Source organism: Caretta caretta, chromosome 7 (genome assembly GCF_965140235.1).
Source record: "Caretta caretta isolate rCarCar2 chromosome 7, rCarCar1.hap1, whole genome shotgun sequence".
Lineage (NCBI taxonomy): Eukaryota > Metazoa > Chordata > Testudines > Cheloniidae > Caretta > Caretta caretta.
This window is the reverse complement of record NC_134212.1, coordinates 43,473,191-43,494,111: the sequence shown is the minus strand read 5'-3', so window position 1 is coordinate 43,494,111 and position 20,921 is coordinate 43,473,191. Positions and strand designations below refer to the sequence as shown.

Here is a 20,921-nt window from a genome sequence, read left to right as displayed (position 1 = left end):
GGGGTGGAGTGGGGGCAGGGCCTAGGATGGAACAGTGGGTTTTGGGGTCTGCAAAAATTGTAAATCAAAATGGGGGTCCTTTGGTTGCTAAAGTTTGAGAACCAGCAGGCTATATGATAGGAGCCCTATAAAGCCTAACTAGACCCACTTAAATGCCTAGTATGGGGATATATGGCAGATAAACCTCACACCAGGGAGAAGTGCCCTTTTTGCCCTTTTACTTTAGATTAATATTAACTCACCTGTATCAGGGTCATTTACTAGGTTTAACACCACACCTGGGTCTAAATTGATATTGAAGCAAAGATGGTCTTTTTTCTCTGGCACATCTATAAGGAAATGTGGATCTCCATCAACTGCAAAAACATTACAATGTCTCAGATTAAATGACTTACAAAAGCAGCCTCTCGGTGATAAAGAAACAGTAAGTTATGGCTGAGATAATTAGGATTTAGACTCTCCACCCAACGACATTCACTAGGAGTGCAACAAAGAAGAACAAAATAGATGTGAACAAAATCCCAGACATCTGTTGGGAAAATAATACAGCAGGGCACAGATTACTCACAAGTTCTTGGAATGCATTGGAGACAATTTTTTCAGAAAGTAGGGAGGCTTTTCTAGATTTGTTTTTGACAAATAGGGAGGAACTGGTTGAGAATTTGAAAGCGGAAGGCTGCTTGGGTGAAAGTGATCATGAAATGGTAGAGTTCATGATTCTAAGGAATGATAGGAAGGACAACAGCACAATAAAGATAATGGATTTCAAGAAGGCAGACTTTAGCATACGTAGGGAGTTGGTAGGTAAGATCTTATGGCGAGCAAGGCTAAGGGGAAAAACAGTTCGAGAGAGTTGGCAGTTTTTCAAAGAGACATTATTAAGGGCACAAGAGCAAACTACCCCACTGCATAAAAAAGATAGGAAGTATGGCAAGAGACCACGCTGGCTTACCCAGGAGATCTTCAGTGATCTGAAACTCAAAAAAAGAATCCTACAAAAAGTGGAAACTAGGTCAAATTACCAATGATGAATATAAACAAACAGCACAAGCATGTAGGGACAAAAATGAGAAAGGCCAAAGCACAAAATGAGATTAAACTAGCTAGAGACAAAGGGTAAAAAGAAAATATTCTACAAATACATGAGAAGCAAAAGGAAAACCAAGCACAGTGTAGGCCCATTACTCAATGGGAGGGAGGAGAGATTGTGACACTGCACCCTACGTTCTTCCCAGTGATATTATTATGATATTATTATGGTGTAATTCTGATGTCTTCTATGCAAGTTAGGTCATGTGAGATATCACTGGAAAGGCTGTGATTTACTGAATATTATTATCTGATTTGTATGTATGTATTATTTTTGCATTTGAAGTTAGGAATAGTGACTATATATCTGTGTTATAAATGTGTTTATATATGGGCAACACCCACTAGACAAAAGACTCTCAGTCTAGATGAGAGCTAATGAACCATTAGGGAGAACTATAGGCCTGAGAAGAAGCTTATTTCTCACCTCGGGGCCTTCCTGAGGACTCTACTAACAGCCTCTGACTCATGGCTGCTATGACGCTACAGGGACATGTCCCCAGGTCATCTGGTGCTGGACTCCATCTTGGGATACCAGTGTTTTTCCACTAACTGGCCTGGGATCCAAGCTTTGAAACAAAGGGTTTCCACCATATGCAAAAGCTATATAAGGCAGGGGAGTGACATCATCGAGGTTCTTCACTGACTCCCCACTCAAGAAGACTCCTGGAAGCGTGAGAGGAACAAAGACTAAACTGGGGGGAAGTGCAGGACCCAGGCTAAAGGAATTTTTAGCCTGTGAATGGAACAACTGGGGTTTCTAAGCTGTCAGCCAGCACAGCTTGCCCCTTAAGAACCTGCAGCCTGCTTGTATCATCGTTTCAGGCAGAGGCGGGCAAACTTCTTGGCCTGAGGGCCGCATCGGGTTTCCAAAATTGTATGGAGGGCTGGTTAGGGGAGGCTGTGCCTCCCCAAACAGCCAGGCATGGCCTGACCCCCACCCCCATCTGACCCCCCCCCCGCTTCTTGCCCCCTGACGGCCCCCCTTGGGACCCCTGTCCCATCCACCCCCCGTCCCCTGACCGCCCCTGGAACCCCCACCCGTGATGCCCCCCGCCACCCCATCCAACCCCTCCTCTCATTCCTGACTGCCCCCCCCAGGATCCCTGCCCCATCCAACCACCCTTTCTCCCTGACCACCCCCGGAATCCCTGCCCCTAACTACCCCCCACTGCCCCATCCAACCCCCCCTTCCTTCCTGATTGCCCCCAGGACCCTTACCCCCATTCAATCCCCCTGTTCCCCGCCCTCTGACCACCCCGAAACCCTATCCACACCCCTGGCCCCGACCACCCTCCCCGAACTCCCCTGCCCCATAGCCAACCCCTCTGCTCCCTGCCCCCTTAGCATGCTGCCTGGAGCACTGGTGGCTGGTGGTGCTACAGCTGTGCTGCCCGGCTGGAGCCAGCCACGCCACCGCGCAGCACAGAGCACTGGGTCAGGCCAGGCTCTGCAGCTGCGCTGCCCCAGGAGCTCACAGCCCTGCTGCCCAGAGCACTGTGCTGGCAGCGCAGTGAGATGAGGCTGCAGGGGAGGAGGAACAGTAGGGGAGGGGCCAGGGGCTAGGCAGGAGGGTCCAGCGGGCTGGATGTGGCCCGCAGGCTGTAGTTTGCCCACCTCTGGTTTAGGGTGAGAATTTGCTATTGATATCCAATCTCTTTAGTATATTAAGCTTAGTTTACGTGTTTTGTTTATTTCCTAGGTAGTTTGCTTTGATCTGTTTGCTATCCCTTATAATCACTTAAAATCTATCTTTTGTAGTTAATAAACTTGTTTTTGCTTTGTCTAAAACCAGTGTGTATATTTCCTCTTCACATTGAGGGAGGGGGCGAATTTCCTGAGCTTACGCTGTACAGTTCCCTGTGCAGTGCAAGATGTTATAATTTTGGGTTTACACTCCAGAGAGGAGGTATGTGCCTTAGGAACTGGGAGGTGCTCTAGCTGTGCCTTCCCATGCAAGGACTGGTTAAAGAACCTGTCTGTATGTAATGCAGCTGGGTCTCTCCCTACCTGTATGTGTTGTGGCAAAAGTGCAGGCTGGAGCCTGGGAGAGGGCTTGGTAGGCTGGTCACAGCAGTACAGTGTAAAGGGAGCCCAGACTGGTGGGTCAGGAAGGCTCAGTGGTACCCCAGTTCCAGGTGGCACCCCAAGGGGAACCCATCAGAGAGACAACAACAGAAAATATGGAAATGGCAGAAGTGCTAAATGACTTTTTTGTTGTGGTGTTCACCAAAAAGGTTAATGGCGATTGGACGTCTAACATAGTGATTACCAGTGAAAATGAGGTAGGATCTTGAGACTAAAATGCGGTTCTGTTCTTAAAATGTACTTGCCTGTAAAAATGACATTCATGTTTAACGTGTTCTAGTGATTCCAAATCAAGGGTCTACAGCTTACAAAGAGAACGATGTATTTTCTAATTGCCAGATTTGCAATGTCAACCTGAGATCTGAGAGTCAAGCACAGTTCTTTTCAACTTAAGTATCTTTTGATTTTGCCAAAAAAATTAGACTGTCAGTTTCTCATGTGAAACCCCGACTTCCAAACATAGAATCGTAGAATATCAGGGTTGGAAGGGACCTCAGGAGGTCATCTAGTCCAACCCCCTGCTCAAAGCAGGACCAATTCCCAACTAAATCATCCCAGCCAGGGCTTTGTCAAGTCTGACCTTAAAAACTTCTAAGGAAGGAGATTCCACCATCTCCCTAGGTAACGCATTCCAGTGCTTCACCACCCTCCTAGTAAAAAGTTTTTCCTAATATCCAACCTAAACCTCCCCCACTGCAACTTGAGACCATTACTCCTTGTTCTGTCATCTGGTACCACTGAGAACAGTCTAGATCCATCCTCTTTGGAATCCCCTTTCAGGTAGTTGAAAGCAGCTATCAAACCCCCATCATTTGTCTCTTCTGCAGACTAAATAATCCCAGTTCCCTCAGCCTCTCCTCATAAGTCATGTGCTCCAGCCCCCTAATCATTTTTTTGTTGCCCTCCGCTAGACTCTCTCCAATTTTTCCACATCCTTCTTGTAGTGTGGGGCCCAAAACTGGACACAGTACTCCAGATGAGGCCTCACCAATGCCGAATAGAGGGGAATAATCACATCCTTTGATCTACTGGCGATGCACCTACTTATACATCCCAAAATGCCATTGGCCTTCTTGGCAACAAGGGCACACTGTTGACTCATATCCAGCTTCTCGTCCACTGTAACCCCTAGGTCCTTTTCTGCACTTAGTGATACCTGCACAACCCCACTGTCTTCAGTCGTGTCGCATAACTGTTACATTGAAACTTACTGACACATTCTGTTGAGTATGCACAAGCTCAAATAGAATCAGCAGCTGACTTTTGTAGCTGTTTTGACTCTCCATGGCTAACAGGATTAAAAACAATAAAAGCTTATTTTTTTGTTACCAAAGAGGGTAGATATGACTCTGAATACACCATAGGAACAGTTATGTTAAGTAAAATGGTGTCATTTTGCACAGTGACTTTAGAATAGCACTTCAAGCTACATGAATTACATTACACAGTACAGCTAGTGTGTTATATGTTGTCTTGAAGTGTTTGCTTTTATTTCCCATTAACATCTCTATCTTTGGTATCTAAACACTTATGAATTACATAAGCACACATTATTCCTATAGTTTTGATAATGGTTTTATTGTGCCTTCATTCATGTTGAAAAGTTCTTATGTTACTGGTATCAACATTAACTTGAATTCATTTTCACAATACCTACACCCCAGGTAACATTAACTTTCTCTTAAGAGCACTGTGATGACATCACAAATTTGTTCTTGCAAAAAGGAGAACTGTGTATGGTTTATAGGTATGTTTTAAAAAAGGACAACTTACCAGAGTTTGCCCTTGAAGGGTAACTATACTGAATAGAAGTATCTGACAGATTGCCGGGGTGGGGGGGGAGGGAAGAGAAAATAAAAAGAAATGTTAGATGAATCAAAATGATTTTAAACTAGCATCTTCTGAAGTTTTAAATAGTTTCCCCCCACCACCACACCCCTTACAAGCTTCAAACATACTTTCTGAAATGGTAGTGGATATAATTTTGTCTTGTCTACATTACTGCTTAAACCATTTTCAGTACTATTTCAAGGAGCTCTGTTGATGAAAAGCATTTTCTCACAACAGTTCAAGTTGCTAGGATAAAGAGGAAAGATATTCACCATCACAACCTTAGATGCTCTAACTACATTTAAGATACTAAAATCCTGGATATCCCATTTCTTTTTTAATTGCCTCACTTAGCTCTGAACAGAATTAAAAAGACAGTAAAAGTTTTCCCTTCTTCAGAAAGTTTTCAGTGTACATTATTTCACATGATTCTTACTCTCTAATACAAAGGTGTTTTGGGGGGATCCTTCAAAGGTGACCTTGCAAAGGAAGAATAAAAGATAAGGGTTGTTCACACAATATATGTAAAAAAATCAGTGTTATGGTATAAAATTTCAGTTGTATAATCACAGACAATACAGAGTAGGATAAGCTAATTTGTACCCATCTATTCCATAACACATGGAACTTAAAAGAATAGTGGTTAAGATACTGTGGAAGTGGTTGTGTCAAGTTATGGTTAGTACTTGCAATAAAGATTTGTCGTATATCATACAGCTAGACAGTTGCAGGGAAAATTTTCAGTGTTGCCAACTCTCATGATTTTATTACAAGTCTCACAATCTCTTGATGTCTTCTAGACTCCTTTCTGGAAGATAGGCTTTAGTCAAACAAGTTATTGGACTCAGTACAGAGATAACTGGGTAAAAGTCTATGCCCTGTGTTATACAGAAGGTGAGACTAAGTCAACTAATTGTTCCTTCAGGGTTAAAATCTGAGAGTCTACGATTATTCAGTCTGAAAATTCATATAGGAAGTACATTATTCTCTATTTCTCCTGCTTCAACAGCTTCAATCATCCAGTCAGTGATGAGGAACAATACCAGTCACACACTGGAGCAAAGTTTTCAAAAGCCCCTAATGATTTAGGATTCTAAGTCCCATTGAAACCCAGTGGGACTTGGGCTCAGAAGTCACTCGCGTGTAAATTTTCAAAAGCACCTTATGCTAGTGACTATAAAAGTGACAAACAACCCATAGCCCCAAATTTGTTTGCTTATATTATTACTTGAAAATCTGTGAATAATTAATACATTTGCAGAAATCAGGCTTTGTTTAAATGATTAGTAAACATAAAATAAGATTAAATACATCAGATAATTTATTCACAATGACTTATCCCACCAGCTCTAGATAAACGATCTCCGATTAGATTGTGAAGCAAAACTATGAAAATGTCTCTACCTTCTATTGGTTTATCAGCAATTGTAGCTTTATCTTCTGGTTTTGTTACCACCATGGATGTGAGGGGAGTCACAAATTTATATTTTAGCGAGAGCTCCAGGGCTTCTGCTGCAAGATTCTTCCGTTTTTCTTCTTGAGCTGAAATGCTGAATGCAGGAAGAGAATCAGAACAGCAGCTTGCACCTTTTTAGAAACTTTCTACAAAGTCAGGACATTAAACACTGCATTATATTTTTCTGCATAATAGTGTAAGGGGTCTGTTGCCTCTTTACTACCATTCAGTGGGGGTGTTTTAGTTGCTAGCTCCCAGTACTAAAAAGGGGGAAGGGTCGATGGGGAATCCGGACCCTGAGACTGACAGCCCCCAGGAACAATGGGGAGAGGCCAATGCTCCAGGTCAGCCTGAATGACAGAGCGGGCAGGCTAATCAGGGAGTCAGGAGGCCAGGGAGCTCTTGTCCTCCCTGTGAGCTGGAATTGCCGGGGTCAGACAGAGTGGGGCCGAGCTAAGGAGAAAGCAGAGGCCCGAGCTGAGCTGGGGAGCAGAGCTGTGCCAGACCCAGAGGGACTAGAAAAGGAGCCCAGAGAGAGCAGACCCTGTCCTGGGAGCAGAGCTGCAGCCCCAAAGCCAGAGGCACAGCCCAGAGAGAGCAGACTTGCCCTGGGAGCAGAGCTGCAGCAACCAGAGCCAGAGGGGCCAGAAAAGCAGCCCACGAAGCAGGTCAGTGCTGGAAGCAGAGTCACAGAAGCAGCCTGCAGAGCAGACCTGTCCTGGGAGCAGAGCTGCAGCAACCAGAGGCAGAGGGGCCAAAGAAGCAGCCCAGGGAGCTGGAGGCAGAGCAGCAGCAGTGCTGAGACAGAGGGGTGGAGCTGGGGCTGGAGCAGTCCGGAGCTGGGAGCAGTGAGCAGCTGGGGAGACCGAGGGGGACCCTGGGCAGCGGGCCCAGCACCGGGAGACACCTCAGCCATGAGGCTCTGCAGGCCAGGCTTGGATCGCAACCCCAACAGGGCAGGGGCAACACTGGGAAGAAGGGTCCTACCACTTAGAGCCTGAGAGCGTGTGGCCACCACCAGAACAAGTGTCCAACCCACAGCATCCCTACAGCACAGCCAGAGCCTGAGAAGGCGGCCTGGGACTTACAGGGAACAGACTGTGAATGGCCCTGACATCCCAGAGACACTGTTCTTGATGTTCCCTGCCACAGAGCGGGTTGATGTGTTTCCTTTAACCTTTCCCATTTTTCCTTATTTTTTAAAAAATTAATTGTTGATTAAATAACTTGCATTTGCTTTAAATTGTATGTAATGGTCAGTGGGTCAGAGAAGTGCCCAGTGCAGAGAAAGTACCCCGGAGTGGGGACACCCTAGCCCCTGTCCTAGGTGACCACAGCAGGGTTGGGGGTCGAGCCCCCCAGGAATCCTGGGCCCAGCCTTGTTGGGGTTACGAGGACTCTGCCAGACAGGAGAGTGGAAGGGGAGTCCTCAAGGGCAGGGAGGCCACTGGGTAAAGGAAGTGGGAGCAAGGACTCAGATCCTTTCGCTAGCCCACTTCACCGGGGTAGTGCACAAGCCAGGAAAGTTCCCCACAATAGCGGGACTATTCCCCCGCTTACAATAGCAACATTCTCTTCTGTAATCAGCCAAAAACCACTGAACTTAGATTCTGTGTTTTTCATTCATTGGTTATGTCTTATTGCTTTAAATATTATTGTTAGAAATATTATTTGGATCTTATGAAGTATTACAAAACTTTTTGTTCAGCAAGTCTCAGCACCCAATGCTCAAGTAAACAATTCTGTGTATTTGTATTTTAATAGTAGTTACCAGTGTCTTTTAGTGGTGAAAAAGATCCCTGTCTGAATTTTCCAGTGCAGGGACCAAAGCAACCAGCACCTATTGAGTTTTCCAAGGTATTTTTTTTCCCTTTTTGTTTAAACATCACATTTTGGATAGGATGCCTTTGGCTGATTGTATAGTGATAACTATCAATAGACAGTTTTGTTTGTAAACCTTTTAACTCAGAGATGGCCTTTGCGTTTTGGATATGTTGGCTCCTCAGTTTTGGCATCAGGGACAAAAAAAATCACCATGCTAGCCCTTCCCCAAAATACGCAGACTGCCTCTGCTTATAACTCCTAATATATGGCCACCTACATACAACCATCAACCACACTTATAGCATGTGTGTACAACTCTCAACCTTAGGCTCTAAAAACATTGGATGTTAAAAGGGCAGCACAAATAGATCAGGCAGGAATGGGGAAACCATGTATATTAAGGCAGATATGATTAAAACCAGTCAAATCTCTCTACAATGAGCAGATGTCACCTCTAATTTGGCAGAAGACCAGGTGTGTCTATTTTTCCTGAATTCACCAGAGGCTGTCGGTGTCCTATCAATATAACTTCAAGATTAAGTTACATTAAGTACTGTATAGGGATTCATACTTTAATAAGGCCATAAGGAACCATTGTGATCCAGTCTGATCTCCTGCTGAACACAGGCCATAGTACTTCCCTGCATTAATTCCTGTTTGAACTGGAGAATGTCTTTTAGAAAAAATCCAATCTTGATTTTAAATTTGCAGCAATGGACAGTCCACCAATAGTCTTGATAAGTAGTCCTCATTGTTAAAAATTTTCACCTTATTTCGAGTTGGAATTTGTCTAGCTTCAACTTCCAGCCATAGGATCTTGTCATACCTTTGTCTGCTAGATTGAAGAGCCCTTTATTATCAAATTTCTGTTCCACGTGCAGGTACTTATAGACTGTAATCAAGTCATCCCTTAGCTGTCTCTGTGTGAAGCTAAATAGATTGAGCTCCTTGAGTCTATCACTCAAGGTATGTTTTCTAATCCTTTAAGTATTCTTGTGCTCTTTCTCTGAACCTTTCCCAATAAATCAACATCCTTCTTGAACTATGGACACCAGACCTGGACACAGTATTCCAGCAGTGGTTGTACCAATGCCACATCCACAGGTGAAATAACCTTCCTACTCCATTTATATATTCAAGGATTGCATTAGCAAGGCCACAGTGTTGCACTGGGAGCTCATGTTCTGCTGATTATCCACCATGATCTCCAAATCCTTTTCACAGCCACTGCTTTCCCCCATCCTGTAAGTATGGCCTACAGTTTTTGTTCCTTGATGTATGACCTTACGTTTGGCTTTATTAAAACACATATTGTTTGCTTGTGCCCTGCTTATCAAGAGATCCAGACCTCTCTGTGTCACACCTCTCTGTATCAGGAGACTGCTCTTTTCATCGTTTACCACTCCCCCAATCTTTACATCATCTGGAAACTTTATCAGTGATGATTTTATGTTTTCTTCCAGGTCACTAATAAAAATGTTCAGTAGCGTAGGGCCAAGGACTCATCCCTGCAGGACCCCATTAGAAACACACCCACTTGATGATGGTTCCCCATTTACAATTCCATTTTGAGACCTATCAGCTAACTCGTTTTTAATCAATTTAATGTGGGCCTTGCTGATTTTGGATCATTCTAGTTTCTTAATCAAAATATTGTGTTGTAACAAACTTGCAATCTTATAAAAAATCAAGTTAATTTGACAAGATCTATTTTTCATAAAAATATGTTAACTGCATACATTTTATCACCCTCCTTTAATTCTTTATTAATTAAGCCCCATGTTCATCATTTTTTGCCCAGCATCAACATCAGGCTGACAGACCTTTAATTACTTCGGTTTGTCTTGTTTAAGTATTGGCACAGCGTGAGCTTTTCCCCAGTACTCTGGAACTTCACCAGTGTTCCAAGACATTGAAAAACAACATTAACAGTCCGGAGAGCTCCTCGGAAAGCTCTTTTAAAGCTCTCTGTTGCAAGCTGTCCTGACATGCTGATTTTAAAGTGTCTCGCTTTAGTAGCTGCTGTTTAATATCCTCTTGAGTTAGTGCTGGAATGGAAAGTGTTTCATCACTTGATATGCATACATCATCTGTGTTTTTCCACAGGTACAGAACAAATATAATTATTGACCACTTCTGATTTTTCTGCATTTTTGACAATTTTCCAATAGCCAGCGTGACCTTCTTTCTTGATTGTGGGTTTGTGGCTTTTGAGACAGCTAGTAATCTAGTAAAATGTTCTAAAAGAGACCTCAATTATCATTCACATTTTTCTGTTTAAATTCTCTCTCAATTGATTTGGCTCATAATTGTTTTCAGCTTTGTGAAAATGGTCCCTTTAAAGCACCAAGTATGTATATTACTGGCTTAGATGTTATTCTATTTCACATAACAAATGTAATCAAGTCATGATCACTTTTATCTAATTTACCATGTATTTTGAGTTCTGTGATAAGTTCCTCTTTATTTGTCAAGATGAGATCTAATATAAAATTCCCCTGAGTTGAATGCAACACTTTGAGTTAGTATCAACTCATGTGAGTGCAGATTAAAGTTCGGGTCCAATGCCAACCCATCCATAGTCAAGTAATAATAATATTTTTATGTTTTGCAATGGAGAGGTTATAGCCTAAAGTCCAGTAGAGGGCAGTACTACACACACATGCATGCACCAGAGAGTACTTTACAGACTATCAGTAGATGATACTCTATAAAAATGAGTTTCCTATAAAAATTAGTATTTCTTTGCATTTTCTAGTGGGCTGTTGGTTGTATATGTCTAACAGCTTATTTAAAATAAAGTCTATTGGGTCTTTTTAATGCAGTTCTTAACCTGAATAGAAAGACTCACTTTGAATTAAATATATATATATAGGTAAAAAGCACATGCAATTGATCTATTTACAACAGTTTTTTTGCAACAACATTTAAAAATACATGTAAAACAATACCACATGTTCCATTATCAGTCTATTTTATACATAGGTATCTAATGTTACTACACTGGTTCTTGTTTGATTAGTGCTATTCCATTCATTCTACACTCTCATTTTCTAAACCACGAAGTGATGTAAAGTAGAATATAGACCTGCATGTTTATCTTGCATTTGGCTTCTGTGGCATTGTTCACCTGAGTTAATAAGGTCCCCATGAGCCAGTAGTTTCCATTAAATACTGACTTTAGAGGGAAAGCATTCTAGGATAAAGAAAAATGATCAAGCCTGACCATCTATAACGAAAAAATATTTATTGTATTCAGGATTCCTAAAGCCATTGAGTGACAAAATAATTTATTTAAATTCTAACCTGAGTCTATTCTAAAAGTAATAAGTTGCTTGCCTTTAGAAGACTAATAAGCAAAGACATTGCTGCTATAATTGTAGCATATATAGTATATAATTCAGAATCTGAGTTAGGCATATGCAGTAATACATGGGGAGATCTAGAGCTGCTTTGAGTTTCTATCTAGATTTAGTCCCTCATTCTTAGAGTCAGTAGGGAATAGGAAATTGCAGAGGGGAAGGGATGAGCAGGGAAGGGTATGTGCTGAACACTATAGGATAAGGAATGGTATTAATGGAACTCAGGGGCTATCTTCCAACTCCCCAAAGATAGTGATGATTAAACAATGCATGTGTACAGGAAAGGGAGGTTCCAAAACAGGAGAACAATGGGGGCCTTCATGAAGGTGCATGTTGATGCCGGGCACCCTCCCCTAACTACTCAGACCCCAGATTACAAGGCCCAAGTTGCTCCATTCACTTATGCCCCCGATCTGTGTGGAGTTGTGCCAATCTTTAGCGCCACTTGACAGCTATGGGGGATGGAAATAAAGCATGGAAACTGAGAGGAGTGGGGTGGGGGCAAAAAAAAGGGGGGGGGGAAGGGAAGGGGAGATTCAGGACTCTCATGCCTGGCCTACTACCACTATGATTAAAAATGAATTATATGCACATAGGCAGAATTTGTCCCACATAAAGAGGAATAAAATGATCCAAGTCCATTTCCACTGGAACGCAGAGCAAATCAGTGATGGTCAAAGATGTGTGTGTGTGGGAGGGGAGCGGGGTGGTGGACAGGAGGGTTCCTTGTCATTTTATTTAGGAAGAATTTAAGTGCTGGTGAAAGGTGACAGATTGAAAGCCTGAAGTGTTCTATTTATCCACAGAAGTTATAGGATACAAGTGTCAGCACAAGTGTACGATTTCCTATGCTGCCCTTCAAATGTTCCAAAGCTCTGATTTGAATGGACCATTTCGAGAGAGGAGAGAATTGTTCAGTTTCCATGGCCCATTTAGTCCTTTGGCCCTTCTCCTGAGATTGACATGCTTTAGTGGATTTCATGATGTGGGTACATGTCTACTGGGAACTGAAGCAACTCGTATCACATCAACCAACAGTTATCTGATAGTAACAAGCTTTGATCACTACCAACACACAAAGCGATTTTAACTGTATACATTTTTATACTTAGTTACCGTTTTTCCAGTAATTGTTGGATGGTTAGATAGGCCCAAAGCCTCTCAATGTAATCACCAAATATGTATTCTTGGTCGTGGAGAGCTTTAGCCGTTTCTTCAATATTTACTTGTTCAGTAAATGTCACATCATTGTTTGCCTGTTAGAAATTGAGAATCTGCTGTTTACAAAAATGTAAGTGATCTCACCACTGCGTAAAGGTATTTCAATTAGGGATGCATTTTTTACATACAGAAATGCAGCAACTAACAAATGGTCTCTAATAACTTTCAATTAATTACACTGATGTGATATAGTCAGATAAAGAAATTAGTCTGTAATTGTGAAAAATAATACAAGAAATTTTGGTGGGGCTTTGGGTACCTCTACTTGGACACATGCCATGCTCTGACACTAACATACATATTCTGGGACACCTCTGTATTTTTATGAACCCCTGTTCAATTACAGTAGCAGCCAAGTGCACCTCAGTGTTACCACATTTGGTAATACAAGGGCAATGCAGCAATAATACACTTAATTTAGATCAAATATGAAACAATGGGGTTACTGAGATATTTAACTGGATACTCAGACTTCCTTCTCAATCAATGGCATGCAAGAGCATGAAGATTTAATCTCCTTTTCGCTAATTCATAGTAGCTCATTCATAGTGGGATGCTTTTGAGTTATCACGTCCCAAAAGTACTGAAACACTAAACTACCACTATGGGATGTTTGGTGAGAGCTAGAACTCATCTATCAGATCAAATAACATTGATTTATTTTTCAGTGAGGAAGTGGTGGCACTGGCAACCCACCACATGTAGAGAGACATAAATCAGTGTAACAGGAGCCATTTGATAGACTGTCTACCATTGTGCCAGCTGGTAAACATTTCAAAAGAAAAAAATGTCATTTACTTTCAAAGAGACTTAAACTTTTAGATAAGTTAGGTATTTTTGCAAGTTGACCCATTAACTGTATGTTGGATGTCAAACTTATTTTTTTAGTGGTGATTATGCAACCACTATCCATAAGTAGGACCACTGAAATATGCCACACACATTCCATTTATAGAGTGGGGATGTAGAGTCTTCTTATTTGTTTTTATGTTTTCTGCAAGATTTTTCTGGCATGACTCAAGCCTTGACATTTTATAAAACAGGCTTAAAATAAACACCCAGCAGAACCAATACTTACACCTTGAGCTTTCACATCAGCAATAAAGCTGTTGAGGTCGTTGTCTATAATACGTCCAGCCACCACGATTTCAGAGCCATCATAATAATGATTGAAATTGTTCTGAGTTAATTCAGATGTTGCATTGATAGGGTAGTGGAGTTGCACTGCTCGAAGCATGGGATTGGCCACTTCATCATAAAAACTCTGTAAGGGGAAAAAAGGGATCAAATCCAAATAAATAAAAGTGTCTATACTATCTGGTACTGCACAGGCATTCAAATTTTGCCTAACAAAGGGCTGCAAGAGTCTGAAAGCTATACCAAGAGCCAAGAGTCTGAAAGCTATACCTAATTTGCCCTCTTTTATTCTATGGAGGTATAGCCTGCAGAAAGAAATAGTCCCAGCATACAAATTTCCATTTTGAATCGATTGGCCAGGCTGCTTATATGAATTCAAAAACTGCATGTTGAAAATGTTACATTAGAAGGCAGTGTGTTCTAGTGGATAGAGAACCAGACCAGGAGTCCCAAAATCTGTGACCCTCTCTAATACATGTAGCTTCTGTACCTCAGTTTCCCTGTTTTGGATAATGAAGGCTTACCCCTTTGTAAAGCACTTTGAGATCTATATATGAAGAGTGTTTTATTGGTTTTTTTTACTACTTTCCACAGCCACATCTCTCTATCAAAGATGAGCACTATAGTATACAGGTTTCAGCGTAGCAGCCGTGTTAGTCTGTATTCGCAAAAAGAAAAGGAGTACGTGTGGCACCTTAGAGATTGGTTAGTCTCTAAGGTGCCACAAGTACTCCTTTTCTTTTTTCACTATAGTGTAGTGTGCATATCTGATGTGAGCAACAATCTGGCTACCTCTTTACTACCAGACTATTAACCCCCTCCCCACCCCGCCCAATTAACAAGTGTAAATCTTTAGTTTAGTTTAGTAAATCCAGTTTAAACCCCCTTTAATTAAGTAAATGGAGACTGAGTTCCTAAAATTGAACTTCTGAAAAATAAAATTGGATGTGGTGCATAAATTAATTTATCAATCCTTCAATGACAGTGTACATAACGAGTAAGGCTATATTTTAGTCACAGGTATTTTTAGTAAAAGTCATGGACAGGTCACGGGCAATAAACAAAAATTCATGGTCCATGACCTGTCCATGACTTTTACTATATACCCCTAACTAAAACTTGGGCTGGGGGGCGGTCCGGAGGCACCGCGGGTGCTGGGGGAGGGGTGGCCCAGAACCCCTGCAGGTGCTGGTTGGGAAGTGTGTGGTGAAGCCTGGGCTAGTTTTGGGGCGGGGGAGCAGGCAGTGGCACGCAGCCTGAGACCCCCGCTGGTGCTGTGGGAGGGCTGGTGAGGCTGGCAGGCTCCCTACCCGACTCTGACCAGCATGTCTCTGCAGCTCCTAGGAGCTCTGCGCACGGCTCCCGCCACAAGTGCCAGCTCCACAGCTCCCATTGGCTGGGAACCGCAGCCAATGGGAGCTGTGGGGGTGGTGCCTGTGAGTGCGGAGTCCCCTCCACATAAGAGCTGCGGGGACCTGCCTGTGGGAGCTGGGGAGCCGCCCCCCCCCCGAGGTAAGTGCCGCCCCACACCCTAATCCCCTGCCTTAGCCCTGAGCCCCCTCCCACACACCCAAACTGTTACCAATAATGAGTGGTAACAAATGCATACAGCGTGCCTGACTTATTTATTTATTGGCACCAAATCTCAGTCTCTTCAAACCTGTACAGCCACTTTGAACGTTGGCTAAAGGACTGAAGTCACATTCGGTGGCAGAAAGATGATTATTTCAACTGCAGAAAAATGGTTCATATCACCAGGCGTTCATAAGATCAACCTAAAACTGGAGTTCAACTGTAAATTCTTTATATGGGTAACACACATAGATCAAGTAGGAGGTGTGATTGCTTCATAGTTAGGGGGTTATTATACTGACAATTGCTAAGTGCATTAATCTCTCTCACTGAATTTAATGAGAGTTGATCAGTACTTTCATGTTTTCTCGGCACTTTATAGTATTGGGCTATAATGTTCTCTATCACGCTCAGGATACTGAACCAAGAAGATAATACAATGTTGCGTTATAAAAAAAAATGATCTGTCCATGGGATTAGGGAGACAAGGCGGGTGGGGAAATACCTTTTATAGGACAAACATCTGTTGGAGAGAAAGACAAGCTTTGGATTAATGTCTCATTCTTTTACAGTGAACATGACTTTGGATGGTGAACATTTAACAAAGGGAACTCCCCTTTCTCTTCTGCCTTCATCCACATGTATTACATACTTTTTATTTTAATAAGGGGAATAAGACTCCACCAGGTCCCCTTCAATTCACACTCTGAGTTGACAGACCTATGCTTCAAAAATTGTCAGAAGTCTTCCTAGACACTAAAAGGAAGTAGCAGAAGGTATTTGGCTAGGAAAATACAACTGCACAGCTCAATGCAAAATCACTGTGGCCAGCCAGTGAGAGTTTAAAACTAGTGGTGAAAACCCATATCTATAATCCTCCACCCATAAGACACAAACTTCTCCTCATGATGCACAGCTGAGCTGTGTTTTTAATGGCCGAGCACCCTGAAGAGACTCGGTGGGTAATAAACCAGGCCTGGTGATGGGTGCTGTTTAACATCCTAAACAAAATGGAATTCAACACCACTTCTGAATAACCAGAAAAAATATTTTTAGTCTTATTTCTTATGCTCAAGTTTTAAAACTCATTCTTAGAAGTTTCCCCACTATATACTATGTTTGATACCATTAACAAAGCATGTCTTTGTTTACTAATATCACTTGTTAGCTATGCTGGAAAAAGTACATCATCAAAGTACATTAGGTAATTCTAATATCTGTAAGAGTTGGTGGCTAGGGTGATTATGTTTCTTCCTACCTGTAGCTGCAAGGCTGAATCAGAATCCTCATAGATACGGCGAGTCAATCCATTGTTCTCCAGTGCCATCTTCTCTAAAAAATTATAATCCATATCATAGCCAAAGGCAAGGTTATATAAGGAATATCTTCCTCGAATGGCATTTTTCACATTCTCTTGAATTTTTCCTTGGTTCAATTCTCCTGCATTAAAGCACAGAAAGCGATTAAATTTTACGGAGAAGAGTCTTTCCCTTTAAAGAGCATATTTAGAAAAATACTATTATGTGGTTAAAATACATGCACAAAAAATTAGCATAGAGAAAGTACAAGCCTAGAGAGGAGAGATATTACAGGTAAGTCCCAACTGCAGTTGCTATGGGTCTGGCTTTATTTTTTGATTGGTTCAATTTTTTCTGATTTTAACTTGGAAACCAGTTAAAGTTCCTAATTAAAATAAAGACAATTAAAAATGAGAGATACCATAATGTTTTAAACCTTCCAGAAATAGTCTCAAGGTTCAACCAAATAGACAAACTTCAGCAGAATAGGAGTGAATAGCTGCCCTAAATAATTTTTATGGTCACTGTATGGGTTCTTTGCTTTCTGGACACTCCTTAGGAGTGGCACCTGACTGATCACAGGGATGCAGTTACAGATGCTCCAACCAATGGTGGGATGCCCACAGGCAGCATAACTATGAACACTCACCACTAGTGGGATTCCCATCAGTCAGCATTATAACTGTAGAGGAGCTTCTCTCAGGCAAAACCTTCTCTTTGTGAGCTTCATTCATCATTTCAACTGTTCTTATTAAAGCATCATTTATATTTGTCGCTGCAAAAGACATGACCACAGAAAACAGAAGAGTAAGTACAAGTGTATACAGTGTTCCACTATGCGTCAGTCCAGAATGTTTCAAGCCTACCAACAGCCTACAGGCCTCTCTAGGAGTGAAGGATACTGTTGACCGCTTCTATTCACAGCCATGTGACAGTAGCACAGACAGAAAAATTATGCAGAGTGGTTTTATATTAGCACGGGGTGCTATGGCCCTCAGCAACTTCAGATCAAACGAGGGAGCAATCAGGTTACTCCTGCAATTGCTTTCTTCATGTTTACTGCACATGTCTTTGAAAGGTAAGCTTCTAAAAGGAAACCAATATGTGCAGTAGCATTGAGGTTTATCATACGACTGTGCTAATGGTTGTAGCCATTTCAGTTTGGCTCATTGTATAATTTTAATTATGCTAAATACTTAGCTTTTTACAAACCCCTTAGAACATTTGAACAATGCTGTAGGTCCCTCTTTGTTCCATCCTGTTGGCTGGGATCCCTTCTGCCACCATTACATGCTGCAGTCATTCACCTAACACCAGCTCAGCCGAATCCTCCTACTCCCTTCTGCTCATGACTCACTCACAAGCCCTCTGTGGCTCCAGACCCTATTCCCATGCCCAATCTTTGGCCAGATTCTTTCTTGCCACCTTCCTCAGACCCAGAGATCCCTTCCTATTCTCTTCTGCTGGAGTCAATTGTCCACCAGCAAATACATCTTCCATTTCCTTTTATTCATATTCATTGTTTGCCAAAGAGTGACACCAGTTTTTCGTTATGTGAAAATATGGTTTCATCATGCCCCTATTTGAGATCCTTGGAGGAAAGATGTAAGTGCAAAGTATTTATTATGAAATTTTTTTTAGAGAAAGATATGTTAAAATTTAGTGATATTTACATCCTGTGGCTTTTATGGATTGAACAAACTTCTGTGCTTCCTTCAAATTCTCTAAGGTAGCCTTGACTAAGTATTCCTTCCAGGGTATTATCCTGTTATTAAACAAGATAAAGTTGAAGTGGTCATTCTCTTTGACATCATCCAATATTTTGAGCAGTGCTTCCTTTGTCTAGAACAAATAATAATCACTGTTAAAAGAAACAAATGAGAACATGAAATCTGAAGCGTGTTCATATTTTATTATTGAGACAGCTCGTAACAACCCCTATACTTAAATTACCTGATGCTTTCCATAATAAGATATTCTTGCCATCTTTTTTTGAGATGCTCTACTGCCTCCATTGTTTGCCACAGAACTTTGCAATTTGGCAGGGAAACAGTGTTCAGGCTAGAGAGATGCCTTTCACTGGTCTCATGACATTCCATTTAGGTATCTTAAGGCATGTCTTCACTACAGAGTTAACCCGGGCTCTTACCTCGGTATTACCCCATATTCCCCCGACACCTTCCCATCCATATACAAAGGCCTCTCACCCAAGTTTCATGGTGCTTTAAACCTGGGCTAGCTGGCCTGGCTGGGGTATAGGTTAGAGACTGGATGCCGCTTTCACTCATCCTCACTTTGCAGTGAGGATGCAGGCTAAACCACTTGAGTGCTAATAGTCCTCCAATACCTTCCCACAATTCCCTCCATGTGCTCAGAAGGACAGACAAGTTTTTGCACAATTCACTGGCAAAGAATCATAGAGCGGCTCAGCTTCCTGCAGCACAAAGAATGATGGGGTATATCTCCAGCAGTCCTAGCGACAGACAAGGGGTAGTGCAGTACCAGTGAGGACCCAGTAGCTCAGGTACGGTTTTGCAGCCCGTGGCTGCTGAGACATGGATTAGGTTAACCCAGATGCTACTCATGTGGGCTAAGCTAGCTCTGCAGTGAAGATGTACCCTTAATTATAAACTGTTGAAAATAGTAATTTCCCTTCTCTCAGTTGCAATCCTCATGAAAATTTTGGCAGCCTGCCAAAATAATATCTGACCATTATAAAAAGGTGGGCCCATGGTTCCCACACTGTACAAAAGAAACTCTGCAAACTGCCAGAGCAGCTGTAGCAGAGGTGGTGGTGGGGGGAGAAGGCTGGGGGATGGGGGGGAAGAGCTTGACCAGGTTCCTCTTCTCCCAACCATATTCTCTCCAGACCCAGCAAATGGCCCTAGCAGTCCATCCATCGACTCTTTGAGCACCATATGGGGCAGGAGTTTCCCAAACTACAGGGGGTTGGGGAAGAAAAGAAAGGACTGAGGTGGTCTCCCCACCTCAGCCACCCATCCAGATCCAGAACATGGTCCCAGCAGCCTATTCCCTGCTTATGGGATCACAGCATTCTGCGGCTGCCAGCTAAAACAGTTAGTCTTCTAGTTCAAGTGGTATAAATTTGTGCTGAAATGCCGGAGATTCAGTGTTCAAACCCTGATGATTATGCATAGGGGGACATCACAGATTAACTTAATCAGATTTGTTTTTACTGTTTTTCTTTACAAAACCTAGAAAATTACATTTAAAAATCTGTGCTAGTTAGGTTGCAAAGTCCAACGTTCTGAAGCTAGGAAATGCTAAATTTACCGTGGTTTGTGCAGCCTTAATTCTGCCCCATTGTGCATATGCATTATGATCTAGTCTTTAATGACATGATCACAGACTGCTTTTCCATCTGACCCCTTATTAATTCAGTGCACAGAATGAACACACGAGAGGGTAAGAGTAGGTATTATGTTGCACAGGGACCATAAACTAGCATTTCCCATCATATACTTGATTTTGCAAACTAAATAATGTTTTTGTAATATAATTTTTGTATGTAATAATATTTATAAAAATTGCCACAGAAGAGACATATACATACCCACATACACAGCACAGAAACTGGTCTACCTGTTAGAAGCAAACATCACTGTGTAACAGTTAGAGCTGGATGAGAAATAGTTTTCCCATCCTGAGAACATTTTTGAGATTTAGAAAAATTTTCCTGTTCCAAATTGTGACAGAAAGTCAAAATCTCAAATGTTCACAAACCAATAAGCTGAGAAAAAAAACCTTTGGTTTCGGCCAGTCAAAATGTTTAATATCTATAATGTCAAAATGTTCTAACTTAAAAAGGCCAATCAAAAACATTTTAATTATTTATTTTTTACTATAAATTAACTGAAATTTTAAACCAAAAAAGAAGCCTCACATTTCAAAAACAGGAAGTTTTGACAATTTCAAAACATTTCCAAGTTTTTTTCGGAATAGGAAATTTGTTGAGACCAACCTTTTCCTGTGGAAAGTTGGAGGTTACATGAATAAGCAGTTTACAATGAAAAACATTTTGCT

The 20,921-nt window shown here is 41.9% G+C and overlaps 1 protein-coding gene across 3 annotated transcripts in view; it reads right to left on the bottom strand.

Annotated features, from left to right (window-relative positions):
• Positions 1-20,921, bottom strand: part of LOC125640308 (inter-alpha-trypsin inhibitor heavy chain H3-like) — a 54,727-nt gene that overhangs the window by 10,234 nt on the left and 23,572 nt on the right. For all 3 annotated transcript variants that reach the window (XM_048858758.2, XM_075130571.1, XM_048858759.2), the window contains 8 exons: positions 18,551-18,719; positions 17,527-17,652; positions 16,838-17,019; positions 13,949-14,134; positions 12,766-12,905; positions 6,412-6,557; positions 4,951-4,992; positions 243-356 (listed from right to left, as the gene is read on the bottom strand). In XM_048858758.2, the coding sequence (XP_048714715.2) occupies positions 243-356; positions 4,951-4,992; positions 6,412-6,557; positions 12,766-12,905; positions 13,949-14,134; positions 16,838-17,019; positions 17,527-17,652; positions 18,551-18,719 (1,105 nt within the window). The remainder of the gene's footprint in view (positions 1-242; positions 357-4,950; positions 4,993-6,411; positions 6,558-12,765; positions 12,906-13,948; positions 14,135-16,837; positions 17,020-17,526; positions 17,653-18,550; positions 18,720-20,921) is intronic.